At 43.0% G+C, this 14,444-nt stretch overlaps 1 protein-coding gene across 1 annotated transcript; it reads left to right on the top strand.

Moving 5' to 3' along the window:
• Positions 1-2,461: 2,461 nt before the first annotated feature.
• On the top strand, positions 2,462-14,150 carry LOC311138444 (protein Wnt-2b-A-like). Its single transcript, XM_084173124.1, has 5 exons — positions 2,462-3,087; positions 5,665-5,885; positions 9,402-9,679; positions 9,987-10,251; positions 11,104-14,150. The coding sequence occupies exons 1-5, from the start codon at positions 2,930-2,932 to the stop codon at positions 11,331-11,333; spliced, it is 1,152 nt and encodes a 383-aa protein (XP_084029250.1). The 5' UTR covers positions 2,462-2,929; the 3' UTR covers positions 11,334-14,150.
• The last annotated feature ends 294 nt before the right edge of the window (positions 14,151-14,444 follow it).

Raw genomic sequence — 14,444 nt, 5'->3', positions numbered from 1 at the left:
TTAACCTCTACATCACCAGAGGAACAGAGGAGGAGTAGAATAAGGATACGGCTAAAGGCTTTAAGTACTGGTCTTCTAGTGCGTTGGGTACAGAGAAAAAAAGGGGCAGATTTCCGGGCGTTGTAGAATAGATTCAGGGCATTATGTACAGACAAGGATATGGAAGGATATGAGTACAGTGGAGGTAAACCTAAGTGTTGGGTAACGATGAAAGAGATAGCATCACTGGAGGCACCGATTGATTCGGTCTCCGCGTGTATGGGGGGTGGGACAAAGGAGCTATCTAAGGCAGGTTGAGCTGGGCTGGGGGATCTACAGTGAAATAAGAAATAACCGAAACAGCAATAAGCAAGACATATTGACATGGGAGAGAGGCATAAAGCAATCACATACATTTATTCTTCTATATGCAGACCCAGGACATACATTTCTTCTTCTATATGCAGATCCAGGACATACTGCACATTTGCCTGGCCTTTAGGTTCAACTTCTCTTGTTTTTTCCACCCAACCTTTATGAACTCCTACCATCAAACAACAATAGCTCTTCAAATAAATACACCTCTACATGACCTCGGTCTCTTCTCAAGGGTTATCAAGATGACCATGCTACAAAGGAAAACACTTACTTTATCCTCACAATTGATATGCTAATCCATAAGATATTTGCTCTAAAGGTTTAAAGTTATATAGGTGAGGTTAATGTGTGGTTTAGGGGTAGGGTTAGGGGTATAGCGTTTAAAATCATATCTTTGAAAGACATTGTACTTCCGTCCTTTGTCGTAAGCTATGGCCAGACAGTGAAGGGAAAACTTAGTCAGTTGCACAACTGAATGTGTCTTCCACAGTTAACCCAACCCCTCTGAATCATAGAGGTGTGGTGGGCTGCCTTAATCAACATCATCGGAGAAATTGTTGTTGGCAGTTAACTGCCTTGCTGAAGAGCAGAACGGCAGATTTTTCCACCATGCTGGCTCAAGGATTCGAACCATCTGCCTTTCGGTTAATGGCCCAACACTCTTAATCACTAGACTACCTGCCGCCCCTTGGTGACAACCATTAGTTCTCAAAGGCATCCAGCTGGGATCCAATGGCAGGCCAGGCCATGTGCTGAAACAGCCAACTAGGTCAGGCCAGGCCAAGCATGTGCTGAAACAACCAACCACCCCCCAGGACAGATTATGAGGCCTTTTAGTCTATCTCTATGGAGATACCAAGTTCCTGGTTAATGATGTGTCAAAGCATGAAAGCTTGACCTCTCATAGTTGAAGGTGCCCCAAGCAAAACATTCTCCAGCGCTTGCTGTGCTGACACAATGAAGCTCCAGACACATACCTGTTTTACCCCCACATCATAGCTTACAATGCTATGTACCAAACGTAACATCTAGATGAGGCAAGTTGATGTCATCTCAAGAAAATCAAGAGATGAGAGTAGTTACTGATGAGATGTATGGTTATTCTTCACCTCATTGGAAAGCTCTTGGCCACCTTTCTTGCCTTGTTTAAGGCTCTTGCATGTGTACTAACTGCCTTACAATACACTGTCAATAACGGTCTGTTCATTCAGTCATTTCTGTTTGATTGGTAGTTTCACAGATACTTTTCATAGGCCTAAGCAGTGTGCAATGTCATCTCCTAAAATAAACTACAGATTGTGTGGTCCCAGCCATCACACCATGTGGTCCTCATAGTAAGGTTTTTTTTATGGGCTTAACACAACACCATAATGCTCATGTAAGCAGTGAAATATATTAAAGTTTTGGGTTGTTTCTTAGATTGCTATGTATTTGTATAACACATATTTAAATGTATTGGATCTATTAGGATGTGTTTCATGAGGAAAATAGCGGGAATTAAATGCTATGGGATGAAAATAACAGCAACACCAAACAACATGAAACTATAATTTCACCACTGTCACCCATCCATAAATTACTGAACTCATTTCAATAGTTTTAATTTGGTAGGAGCAAAAACAGGCATTTTATTATCGGTTATATTGCGCATAAAGAAAGGGAGCTCTCCTTTTACGCATGTTCAATTCTTGCCTATGCACATAAAAAAAAAAATAGTTACATTCCTTAATTCAATTATTTCTATATGACTCAGTTAACTTAAAGCAAAGTCCTTGAGATTAAAAGTATTTGGATAATTTTCCTCATAGGTTGCATCGAGACGCTTTATCATCAGTCAATGAGGGTGTCAAATTATTTCCAATATGGGGATCACCAATATTTAAACGGCTATGTAGGGTAGATAACTTTTACTTGTGACGTCTAAATATAACGTCCCTTACCTCACCGTGCACATACCGGTGTTTGTAATTGTCTAACAAAAGGGGGGCATGGACAGCTGACGTGCTAGTGCAGTGTTTTGTCCTGCGGCGCATCTTCAGTCGGACTGAGAAGAAGAGCGCGGCGTAGCTATCTGTCTCATCCTCGGAGAAATGAGTGACTGACTTTACCTTCCAGGAACAAGAAGTGGTTTCAGTTTCATCTTTTTTTCACCGTCTAGGATACTTGTGTTTGGGTTTGCAACTTCTTCAGCTTCACCTGTTATTCACGTCGAATGTCAAACAAATAGCCTAGGCTATAAAAACAAAACGCAACCGCGGAGGAAAAGTGTTTTCGTTGGCAACCGAACATCTGGCTGGACATTTGTGACAGTTTCTCAGAAGATGTGTCTTCATTCGATTTACTTTTACCAGACTGACTTTTGATAAGCACTGACTCGTCTCGAATAAGTCAGAGACAAACAATGGCATCAATGAACTGACAAGATATCAAATTAGCCTTTTGAAACAGGATGAATATAATTTTTCAACTTCTATAGATAGGCAGGTTTTCCCCCAATTATGAACAGTAAACCGTCGCTCAGGACTTGTCTTCTTCATTTTAAATTGTCTGCCTTCTGTTCACAAAAATAGAAATGTTTTGTTTCTTCAAACCCCGAGGATATTCCAGGACCAGGAAGGGGTCTCGAAATGGGACAATATCCCGACACTCCTCCAACTCAACATCAAGGCTATACTTTCCTATTATTCTTCTGCTTCTCATCTTCACACCTAGAGTGGATTCTTCCTGGTGGTGAGTGGTTTCTTTCATGTGCAATTGATCCTGCTGAAATAATCATATCATTTCTATCCAAGATTACATCTTTCATTTAAGTCTAGGAGAGCTCTGTCATTGATATCCAAGATGAGATCTTTCAGTGGTTTTGGATGACCAATTGTCTTCTTAATGAGCTAATTCTAAGATATTCCAAGACCCTGCAAAAGTTAGCCCTATTTATGTTGGCTATTTAGGAGTCGAAAATATAAGTGAGGAGAAATCATATGGCCTAATGCATATATAATGGTTGAATATGAATGTAATAAATAAATACATAATTATAAGCTCATCATTAAACATGCGAAACGTCTTGAACATAGTCAAGATCAAATGTAAAGCATGTTTGTATTTCAATTAAGGTTTTAGGGAAATGGTTTAGGCCAACCTTCAAAAATTCTGTAATAATATTTGTTCCTTTTTATAAGAGTCTATTCTCAGTAGGCTACATTTGCTTTTCACTGAAACCTGAGTTTATCTCTATGTTTATCCCAAACCTGAGATTGGCAATTATGTCTTGAAAGATGTGAATTCTCCTTGGGATGCAGGAGGTGGGGACAATAAGGTACACTAAATAATGGGCCACTGTTATGTGGCAATTTAAACAAATTCAAGATACACCCAATTTTAGTCTAAACCTCCATCACACCTTAGAATTAGACCCATACCCTGCTGGTACTTGTGAAGAGATCGCAGCCAACTCCAATTCAAAACAGCCACAGGGGGGAATGTGTGTGGATTGGAGTTTTAAAACATCAAAATAAAGAGAGATCAACCAACAACAGCACACTGTGTTCATGAAGATTCATGGGCTGAGGGACTTTCCACTATCAATCTTGCATATTGGAAATGGCAGATGCAGGCAGTGGTGGATGAAGAAGTGTTCCTTGACGATTTCTCTTGAGGGTAAGAACCCAGGGTGTAAAAAGGAAGTGCCTACCTCCAACACTCTAATCAAACTGCACAAAACATGATAAATCAGCTTTCAGCTAAGGGCAAAATCTTAATTTTCTATTCTGTTCTTATAGTTGAACTAGTTAAAGTAGATTAAATAAATCAAGTGGGCTCAACTCAAAAATACATTTTATGTAAAGAACAGTGAGGAATTGTATGACTGAATAAAAATAAGGCTGTGTGTGTAATTAAAACAGTGAAGTGAGGCAGAGTGGGGAGACATGGTAGCTCTCTCCAGACCAAGGGTCTAAATATGATTTATATAGTCCAGGTTTTTTTTTCATCATGATCGTGATCATTCAGATAAGCAGCAACGTGTTCTCTGGTGTTCTGGACTGATAGTCCTCTCCCCAAACTACGTATGAGGCGTAGAGATAGTCAGGGTCTTTTGGCTCAGCTCTCTACTCTCTCTATGGAGAGAGTAAACACTGTGTCTCTGCTCTGCTTTCCTGCTAAGGCTCAGGCAACAGGGAATGAATGCAGATTGTTGGGGGGATGGGACAGCCATAACTGGAATGGAAACCCTTTTCTGTTGCTGTCTAGGTGGCGTGACACATAATGTAGCTGTGATTAAGCCTGGCAGTAATGAAGTTTTGTCATCGCAGGGAGCGGGAAAGTTAGAGGAGCATGCCAGCTTATAGGAGACTGGTGATTTATAGAAGACTGGCGACTTATAGGAGAACGGCGACTTATAGGAGACTGGTGACTTATAGGAGACTGGCGACTTATAGGAGACTGGAAACTTATAGGAGACTGGAAACTTATAGGAGACTGGTGATTTATAGGAGACTGGCAACTTATAGGAGACTGGTAACTTATAGGAGACTGGCGACTTATAGGAGACTGGCGACTTATAGGAGACTGGCGACTTATAGGAGAATGGCGACTTATAGGAGACTGGCGACTTATAGGAGAATGGCGACTTATAGGAGAATGGCGACTTATAGGAGACTGGAAACTTATAGGAGACTGGCGATTTATAAGAGACTGGAGGTTTATAGGAGACTGGCGACTTATAGGAGACTGGCGACTTATAGGAGACTGGGGATTTATAGGAGACTGGTGACTTATAGGAGAATGGTGACTTATAGGAGACTGGTGACTTATAGGAGAATGGTGACTTATAGGAGAATGGTGACTTATAGGAGAATGGTGACTTATAGGAGACCATGTCATACTGCATGGCTGCTTCACTGCACTCTGTGTTCCTGTTCCAGTCTCAGTGGTCAGGGGCCACTCCTAGTTAACTGTGTGGACTCTTCCCTGTCTGTGAAAGGGCTTCTGAAGGTCTCACATTTCATAACACTGTCCTCTGATGTACCATTTATGGCATGTTTCACAGCGTGGGATTACAATGAAGCGGGACAGAATGGTTAAATGCACACTTTGTAAGAATTACTGCTGTTCAATAGTCAATTAAATTAATGATGCCCATTGATTCTTGAAGAATCTATCAGACTGGACCTAACTTCACAAACAATATACAGTATCTTGCCCTTCTGAAAGAAAACGAGATAAATAACATCTGTGTTTGCATAACAATAGTTCCTGGAAGTTTGACTGGTCTACCACTGACAGTGCACCTGTCTATCTGATCTGCAGGTACATTGGAGCCCTGGGTGCACGGGTGATCTGTGACAACATTCCAGGCCTGGTGAACAAGCAGCGCCAGCTGTGTCAGCGCCACCCGGACCTCATGCAGTCTATTGGGGAGGGTGCCAAGGAGTGGATCCGCGAGTGCCAGCACCAGTTCCGTCACCATCGCTGGAACTGCAGCACGCTGGACCGAGACCACACTGTCTTTGGCAGGGTCATGCTGCGCAGTAAGTCTGTGTGTGTGCATCTGCGTGTGTGTTTCCGTATGTGTCTGTGTATGTGTGTGTGTGTCCGTGTGTGTGTGTGTTAAGATGTTTAGTATTCAACCACTTGAATCTTAGATGAAAGATTCACTACATGAATCTGATACAATATGTAGAAGGGATGGATTGTTGTAGACTATTACAGAAGCATTAAGGGACTGTTCCATTTCCTTTTAGACCTACAGATATCCAAGCCTTAAAGGGACATTTCTAAATGTTTCAACTTCATATTCATCATCTCCAGCACCACCCCAACATCAACATATGTGCAAAGGTCACGTTTCTATGTCTTGTAGTAAAAAATATAGAGGAAGATAAGTGTTTGCAATGACATCATCGGTGTGCATCATGTGATTTTGACCAATTATGAGGAGGCATTGTCTACTAATTGTCTACTAATTGTCTACTAATTGTCTACTAATTGGTTGATTTCATTGCAAACACTTATCTTCCTTTATCTTCTTTTGCTACAAAACATAGAAATGTGACATTTTCATATATGTTGATGTTGGGGTGGTGCTGGAGATAATGAATATGAAGTTGAACAATTTAGAAATTTCCCTTTAAGGGTATATGCATGTTATATACATATCTCAGTTCAACACTTCATACAACAGTTTATCATCTCTATGTACAGGGTGGTCCTCTGTAGCTCAATTGGTAGAGCATGGTGCTTGTAACGCCAGGGTAGTGGGTTCGATCCCCGGGACCATCCATGCGTAAAAATGTATGCACACATGATTGTAAGTCGCTTTGGTTAAAGCGTCTGCTAAATGGCATATTATTATTATGCGGTCAAATATATTGGCACCCCTTGCACTTTACAATGGAGTGCAATGTAGCAGAATGTTCTGTTCTCTCTTTTCAAAACTGGTGTAATGGCTATTTTTACCCTGTAGGCACCTGCAACTTACCACAGGTGAGAAAAATTACACAGTAAACAAGATAACTTGCCTCCAACCAAATTAATTAGAATTTTGAATAATTTCACAAGACCATTTTTCTTTTACTATGAAGTAAAAAATCTCAAATTCAGTTTGGATTATTTTTATCTTGGTCCAGTGTAAATCAAACAAATACACATGAGAACGCCAAAAGTTATTTCAATTTAATCTTCTTTTAGAATAAATATGTAATCGTGCAAGGGTGCCAATATATTTGGCCGCACCTGTATGTTTCATTTGTTTGCCACTCTCCAATAAGGCAACAGGAGAAGCTACTAGTCTGCTCTACAGTACAGAGAGAATGTGTGAACAATATATATACTGAACAAAAATATGGACGCAACATGCAACAACTTCAAAGACTGTACTGAGTTACAGTTCATAGAAGGAACGGTAAATGTACTAGTGGTGATACTGGTGTGCCACCCCCGCGGCCTCCACAATCGATTAGTCCACTCAGACAGGTGTGAATCAGACAGGTGTCTCGTGTGCCATAATTGTTTTAATATATATATATTTGCCACTGCTCGACTAAAAAAACTTGGTCGACCAACAGCCTATCGACCAAACCATCGACCAGTCGACTAAATGGGGTCAGCCCTACATTATATACACTGAACAAAAATAAAAATGCAACATGCACAAATGTCAATGATTTTACTGAGTTACAGTTCATATAAGGAAATCAGTCAATTGAAATAAATTCATTAGGTCCTAATCTATGGATTTCACATGACTGGGCAGAGGCACAGCCATGGGTGGGCCTGGGTGGGCATAGGCCCTCCCACATGGGAGCAAGGTCCACCCACTGGGAAGCCAGGCCCAGCCAATCAGCCAATTATTGCAGACAGAAATACTCCTCAGTTTCATCAGCAGTCCAGGTGGCTGGTCTCAGACGATCCTGCAGGCATGGTTACACGTGATCTGTGGTTGTGAGGCCGGTTGGATATACTCCCGTGATCGGGAGTCCCATAGGGCGGCGCACAATTGGCCCAGCGTCGTCCGGGTTAGGGGAGGGTTTGGCCGGGGGGGCTTTACAAGTAGGCCATCATTGTAAATAAGAATTTGTTCTTAACTGACTTGCCTAGTTAAATAAAGGTTAAATAAAAAATAAATAAAAATATACTGCCAAATTCTCTAAAACGACACAGTCAGCATGCCAATTGCATGCTCCCTCAAAACTTGAGACATCTGTGGCATTGTGTTGTGTGATAAAACTGCACATTTTAGAGTGGCCTTTTATTGTCCCCAGCACAAGGTACACCTGTGTAATGATCATGCTGTTTAATCAGCTTCTTGATATGCCACACCTGTCAGGTGGATGGATTATCTTGGCAAAGGAGAAATACTCACTAACAGCGATGTAAACAAATTTGTGCTCAAAATTAGAGAAAAATAAGCTTTTTGTGCATATGGAACATTTCTGCGAACTTTTATTTCAGCTCATAAAAAATGGGATCAACACTTTACATGTTGCGTTTATATTTTTGTTCAGTAATAGTTTCACCTTCTCCATGAATGAGGAGCGTTGGAGAAAGTTGCTATTCTCTGAAGACAGGTAGCAGATAGAAAGATCCACATGGGTGACGTCTAAACAGAAATAGGAGATGTAAATATTTGGGTCGATGTTTCTGGCAGGCAGACAAAGCCGTGCTCCCTGACATATCGCCTGTGTTCTGCTTCATTGCGTGAGGAGGAATGAAAACTAGAGGTGGGTGGGAAAAGCAGACCAAATAACCCTGAATCTGCTCTCCTCTCAGATGGAAACATACCTAGTGACTGAGAAAGCTTCCATCTGTGCAAATTAAAGGGTGAAAGGAGAGGCGGCGTAAATGTGCTGCTAGCAGCCATGTTTATTTGTTCTACTCAATTACTGTATTGTGCATTGTTTTTCTTCATGGTGATGGAAAGTCTACAGGTACAAACCTAGAGGACCAGCCTATGTACAATACAGTAATGTACATTTACATTAAGTGGTTTGTAAGGATGGTATATTAATATACACAAAAAGTGGTTGTTTTCCATGTTATTTGATCAAGAAAAATATTTAATTTGATATGGATGTTTTAGGTCTTTGTCCATAACTTTGCACCTTTTGATGTAAATGTTTGAGGACAGGGTTTTGGTCTTAATGGATTCCATTAGAACAGAAAAAGGGACAGGGCAACATCTCTTACAATTCCAACTATTGAATCCTGCAAGATACTGTTCTTAATTATACAACTACCTGTTTTGCCAAAGCTGAGATGCTGAAAAAATGTTTTTTGCCCGCACTACAGACGTCTAGATAGGTCCACTAATACAGGACTAGTAAAGGCCCAGTGCACTACTTTAGTGAAAAAATATATTTGTCAATTTTTTAAAACTTTTTTATATATGCATATTTTTTTCTTCTGATTTTTCAGGGGGTGCTGCAGCACCCCTACTTCCCATGGCTGTGGGAACACATCTACCCCTCCCTCCCTTCCCTGACCTTAACAGTAGCTGTCTAACAATGACATCTTCTAACACAATCTCCTCCATCATGTCTCCCCAGGTAGCCGGGAGGCAGCGTTTGTGTACGCAATCTCCTCGGCAGGCGTGGTCTATGCAATTACCAGAGCCTGCAGCCAGGGGGACCTCAAGGTCTGCAGCTGCGACGCCCACAAGCGGGGCCAGGCTAGTGACGACAGGGGCGAATTTGACTGGGGCGGCTGCAGCGACAACATCAACTATGGCATCAAGTTCACCAAGACGTTTGTTGATGCCAGGGAAAAGATGGTGAAGGACGCTCGGGCACTGATGAATCTACACAACAACCGCTGTGGACGAATGGTGAGCGATGGCTTCGGAGTTAAGGGGCATTATACTTTTTAAAATGTGCACTGTGATGCATCTGGACTTGTCACACACAGAAAACTGGCTGACAGGCAGTCCCTTTCAACTAACATTAGAGCATGCTATAACTACTGTGTAACAACATGGTTACTACAATGGAACAAACATTGCTGGTAAAATTCAAGCCACTGTTGAACAGACGTTCTGTAAATGCTCTAGACATGAATAGTGAGTGTACTAGGTTGGTCACAGGTGAGCCTGTGTCTCAACCACCAATGAAATTGTCCAACCGTCTCGATTTCAGGCAGTGAAGCGCTTTATGAAACTGGAGTGCAAGTGTCATGGCGTCAGCGGCTCCTGCGCCCTCAGAACCTGCTGGCTGGCCATGTCGGACTTCCGGAGGACCGGGGACTACCTCCGGAAGAAGTACAACATGGCCATCGAAGTGACCATGAACCAGGATGGCACAGGGTTCATGGTGGCTGACAAGGACGTCAAGGGAACCACTAAGAATGACCTGGTGTATGTAGAAAACTCCCCTGACTACTGCCTCATGGACAGAGCAGCAGGTGGGTCAACTCATGCAGTTAAAGGTGTTAGGTACGGACAGGAGTTTTTCCTCAACACATGACCTGACAGAGAAAACCCCAGATGTTTTAGCAATGGCTTAGAGGAAAGTAGATGATTCAACATAATATCATATTTAGTCAAACGTAGTTTGAAAACATATGGGACATTATTCAAGTGCTTATCACCAAACTTGGGGGAAATATTGCCATCAGAAACCTAGTTGCTCTGAGTCAAGAGTGTTACCCAGAAGTTAGATAATACAGCGGCCTACTCCTCAAATACGGCTACGAGAATACCAGACTCATCTGCCGAAGGCCTGCATACCTGCATAGCTTAGAGTTCAATTATTTGACCTTTAACTTCTCTCTAATTCCAACTGAGTTTTCTCTGCCTTGGTAATCTCTGTCTTTCACGCCCCTCATGTCCCATCACTTCAGCAGAGCGTTCAATGAGGTCTAGAACAGTTAACAGGCTCTGGTTATGATACTTTGGGTGTATTGTGTGTTACTGGCATCATCCTCATCTCTGTTAGACCTATGGTTAAAGGTTGACACGTAGTGAACTGCTGTTAATTTAGAAGAGAAACTACACTACGCCCCTCGACTACTTCAAGGTGCAACAGGGCTGATTTTAAAGGGCTTATAGCTCTCTTCTCTGCTAATCTTTATTGTATAGGAATTCACACCCTAAGGATACAACAGGGTAATTTTTCAAATCCTTCTGTAGTCACTATTAAGCTCCACTCCCAAATCCTAAAGGGGATTACCTCCACTCACACCCATTCTTACACCCCTTCACTCACGGGCCGACTGGTCTTTAACCATGGCTTCTGTCTTGTGCCCTCTCCACAGGCTCCCTGGGAACGTCAGGGAGAGTCTGCAACAAGTCTTCTAGAGGCACAGACGGCTGCGAGGTCATGTGTTGCGGACGGGGCTATGACACGATGCGTGTCAAGCGAGTCACCAAGTGCGAGTGCAAGTTCAAGTGGTGTTGTGCCGTTGAGTGTAAGGACTGTGAGGACACGGTGGACGTTCACACCTGCAAGCCCCACAAGCGACCCGATTGGCTGGACCTAACCTGACGCTGAGGCCCGGCCTTTCAAAGGACGTAGCAGTGGCCAACTGCATTGTGGGATATGTATTCCCTACCCCTGACTCCTTTCTGACCTCCATTACCTCTGGCATGGTTCTCATCTGACAACCCCTTCTAAAGTGACATCCTAAAGAACCTTTCCCAAGGTGCCGTATCCCAAGTTGGTTTGGATGGTGCAGTACTGTATGGGACTGTTCTGTGGGAAGGCTGCTTAAGAGAATGGTTGGGCCGGGAGAGAGGATAGTTCCTATTTACGTTTATGTTTGTTTGTGTTGATCTGGGGAAATACTATTGTGTGCTGCTTCCAAGGTGTTGAGGACACTTTATTTCTACAGACATTCATTCACACAGTATCTGTTGTCGAAATGTGGAACAGGACATTATACTGTGAGCACACCAGAGATTGAGTTAGGATTGTTGGGTGGTGTATGTGTTGTTGTTTTTTGAACTGAAATTGTACTCTGCTTGATATAATGGAAAGACTGACTTGTATTCAGTTGTTAGGAGAGTGAACCCCCCCAAAAAAGGACATCATACCTTAACCTACTGGTAAAGTGAATTGGAATGGATGTACAGCAGAAAGTTGCACCAAGTCTAACAATCAACTTTTACCGCAGGCCAGAGAGCTGCTCTATGGACACTAATGTAGCTAAATATGGAGCAAAGAAATTCATTTAAACAAATGTTTCTATTATAAGAGTTAAGTGAAACAGACATTGTGGTGGACTGAGATGGATAGTATGTCTCCTCTCTCTTCAGTGTGACAGGTACTCTTACAGTATGTGTTATCAATCTATTATTGTACATGTTCCTAAATGTATACGGTGTGATGGACGGGAGCTGTCATCTCTTGCTCATTATTTTTCACTGGTTTCCGATTACTGACGCTGCTAGCTTCTATATCTCCGAAGTTATCATTCTCACTTTGGGGCACTTTTATTCTGCATCCGTATGCAACACTACAGCCATTTCACTGTCAGGGTTGTGTTGTAGGCTACAGGTGGTTCTGGGTTGTGTTGTAGGCTACAGGTGGTTCTGGGTTGTGTTGTAGGCTACAGGTGGTTCTGGGTTGTGTTGTAGGCTACAGGTGGTTCTGGGTTGTGTTGTAGGCTACAGGTGGTTCTGGGTTGTGTTGTAGGCTACAGGTGGTTATGGGTTGTGTTGTAGGCTACAGGTGGTTCAGGGTTGTGTTGTAGGCTACAGGTGGTTCTGGGTTGTGTTGTAGGCTACAGGTGGTTCTGGGTTGTGTTGTAGGCTACAGGTGGTTCTGGGTTGTGTTGTAGGCTACAGGTGGTTCTGGGTTGTGTTGTAGGCTACAGGTGGTTCTGGGTTGTGTTGTAGGCTACAGGTGGTTCTGGGTTGTGTTGTAGGCTACAGGTGGTTCAGGGTTGTGTTGTAGGCTACAGGTGGTTCAGGGTTGTGTTGTAGGCTACAGGTGGTTCAGGGTTGTGTTGTAGGCTACAGGTGGTTCAGGATTGTGTTGTAGGCTACAGGTGGTTCAGGGTTGTGTTGTAGGCTACAGGTGGTTCTGGGTTGTGTTGTAGGCTACAGGTGGTTCTGGGTTGTGTTGTAGGCTACAGGTGGTTCTGGGTTGTGTTGTAGGCTACAGGTGGTTCTGGGTTGTGTTGTAGGCTACAGGTGGTTCAGGGTTGTGTTGTAGGCTACAGGTGGTTCTGGGTTGTGTTGTAGGCTACAGGTGGTTCTGGGTTGTGTTGTAGGCTACAGGTGGTTCTGGGTTGTGTTGTAGGCTACAGGTGGTTCAGGGTTGTGTTGTAGGCTACAGGTGGTTCTGGGTTGTGTTGTAGGCTACAGGTGGTTCTGGGTTGTGTTGTAGGCTACAGGTGGTTCTGGGTTGTGTTGTAGGCTACAGGTGGTTCTGGGTTGTGTTGTAGGCTACAGGTGGTTCTGGGTTGTGTTGTAGGCTACAGGTGGTTCAGGGTTGTGTTGTAGGCTACAGGTGGTTCAGGATTGTGTTGTAGGCTACAGGTGGTTCTGGGTTGTGTTGTAGGCTACAGGTGGTTCTGGGTTGTGTTGTAGGCTACAGGTGGTTCTGGGTTGTGTTGTAGGCTACAGGTGGTTCTGGGTTGTGTTGTAGGCTACAGGTGGTTCTGGGTTGTGTTGTAGGCTACAGGTGGTTCAGGGTTGTGTTGTAGGCTACAGGTGGTTCTGGGTTGTGTTGTAGGCTACAGGTGGTTCTGGGTTGTGTTGTAGGCTACAGGTGGTTCTGGGTTGTGTTGTAGGCTACAGGTGGTTCAGGGTTGTGTTGTAGGCTACAGGTGGTTCAGGATTGTGTTGTAGGCTACAGGTGGTTCTGGGTTGTGTTGTAGGCTACAGGTGGTTCTGGGTTGTGTTGTAGGCTACAGGTGGTTCTGACCGATCTGGGAGAAATTAAGGACTTTGTGAAACTAGGCCATGATGTTACACAACGTAGAGGAGCTGAGAACCAGAATTGAACATTCAAATCAACATTCAGAAATGCACGTAGGCCTATAGGGAGTCAGGCCATTGGAGACTGGACAAATGGTACAAAGTTTGAACCACATGGAACCCAAGATTGAACAAAATCAGTAAAATCCATGCGATGATAATAACTACTTTGTAAGCTGAATGAGGCTTCAGTTTACGTAAAAAAATATCAACATTTTCAAGTGTAAATGGTAATTGATATGATTTTAATGCAATGTTCTCGAACGGTTGGGAGTCGTGGGCCAAGTTGTACTGTAATGTTAGTTGAAGGGTTATTGTCACCTTGGGGAGGACCCAAAAATACCACACTTGTTCTATATTAAACCTTGTTGATCCTTCACATCAGATTTCTTCCATCCCCATATCACTGTCACTGAGATACAGGAGCTGATATTCACTGAATATAGGCTACTCCACACTTTTCTTGAGTAATTCATTCAATTAAGATATATATACTTTTTTCCTCCTAATGTCAGTGCCAGACACAGCATTTACATTTGAGTCATTTAGCAGACGCTCTTATCCAGAGTGACTTACAGTTAGTGCATACATTTTCATACTGGCCCCCCATGGGAATCGAACCCACAACCCTGGCGTTGCAAGCGCCATGCTCTACCAACTGAGCTACACAGGG

This window comes from Coregonus lavaretus (genome assembly GCF_964263955.1).
Source record: "Coregonus lavaretus genome assembly, chromosome: 12".
Lineage (NCBI taxonomy): Eukaryota > Metazoa > Chordata > Actinopteri > Salmoniformes > Salmonidae > Coregonus > Coregonus lavaretus.
The sequence above is the reverse complement of the archived record's forward strand: the minus strand, read 5'-3'. Positions and strand labels throughout refer to the sequence as shown.

Coding starts and splice junctions, on each gene's coding strand:
- LOC311138444 (XM_084173124.1), top strand. CDS start 2,930: ATGTTTTGTTTCTTCAAACCCCGAGGATATTCCAGGACCAGGAAGGGG. Junction 3,088..5,664: donor AGAGTGGATTCTTCCTGGTG/GTGAGTGGTTTC, acceptor TCTGATCTGCAG/GTACATTGGAGCCCTGGGTG. Junction 5,886..9,401: donor TGGCAGGGTCATGCTGCGCA/GTAAGTCTGTGT, acceptor ATGTCTCCCCAG/GTAGCCGGGAGGCAGCGTTT.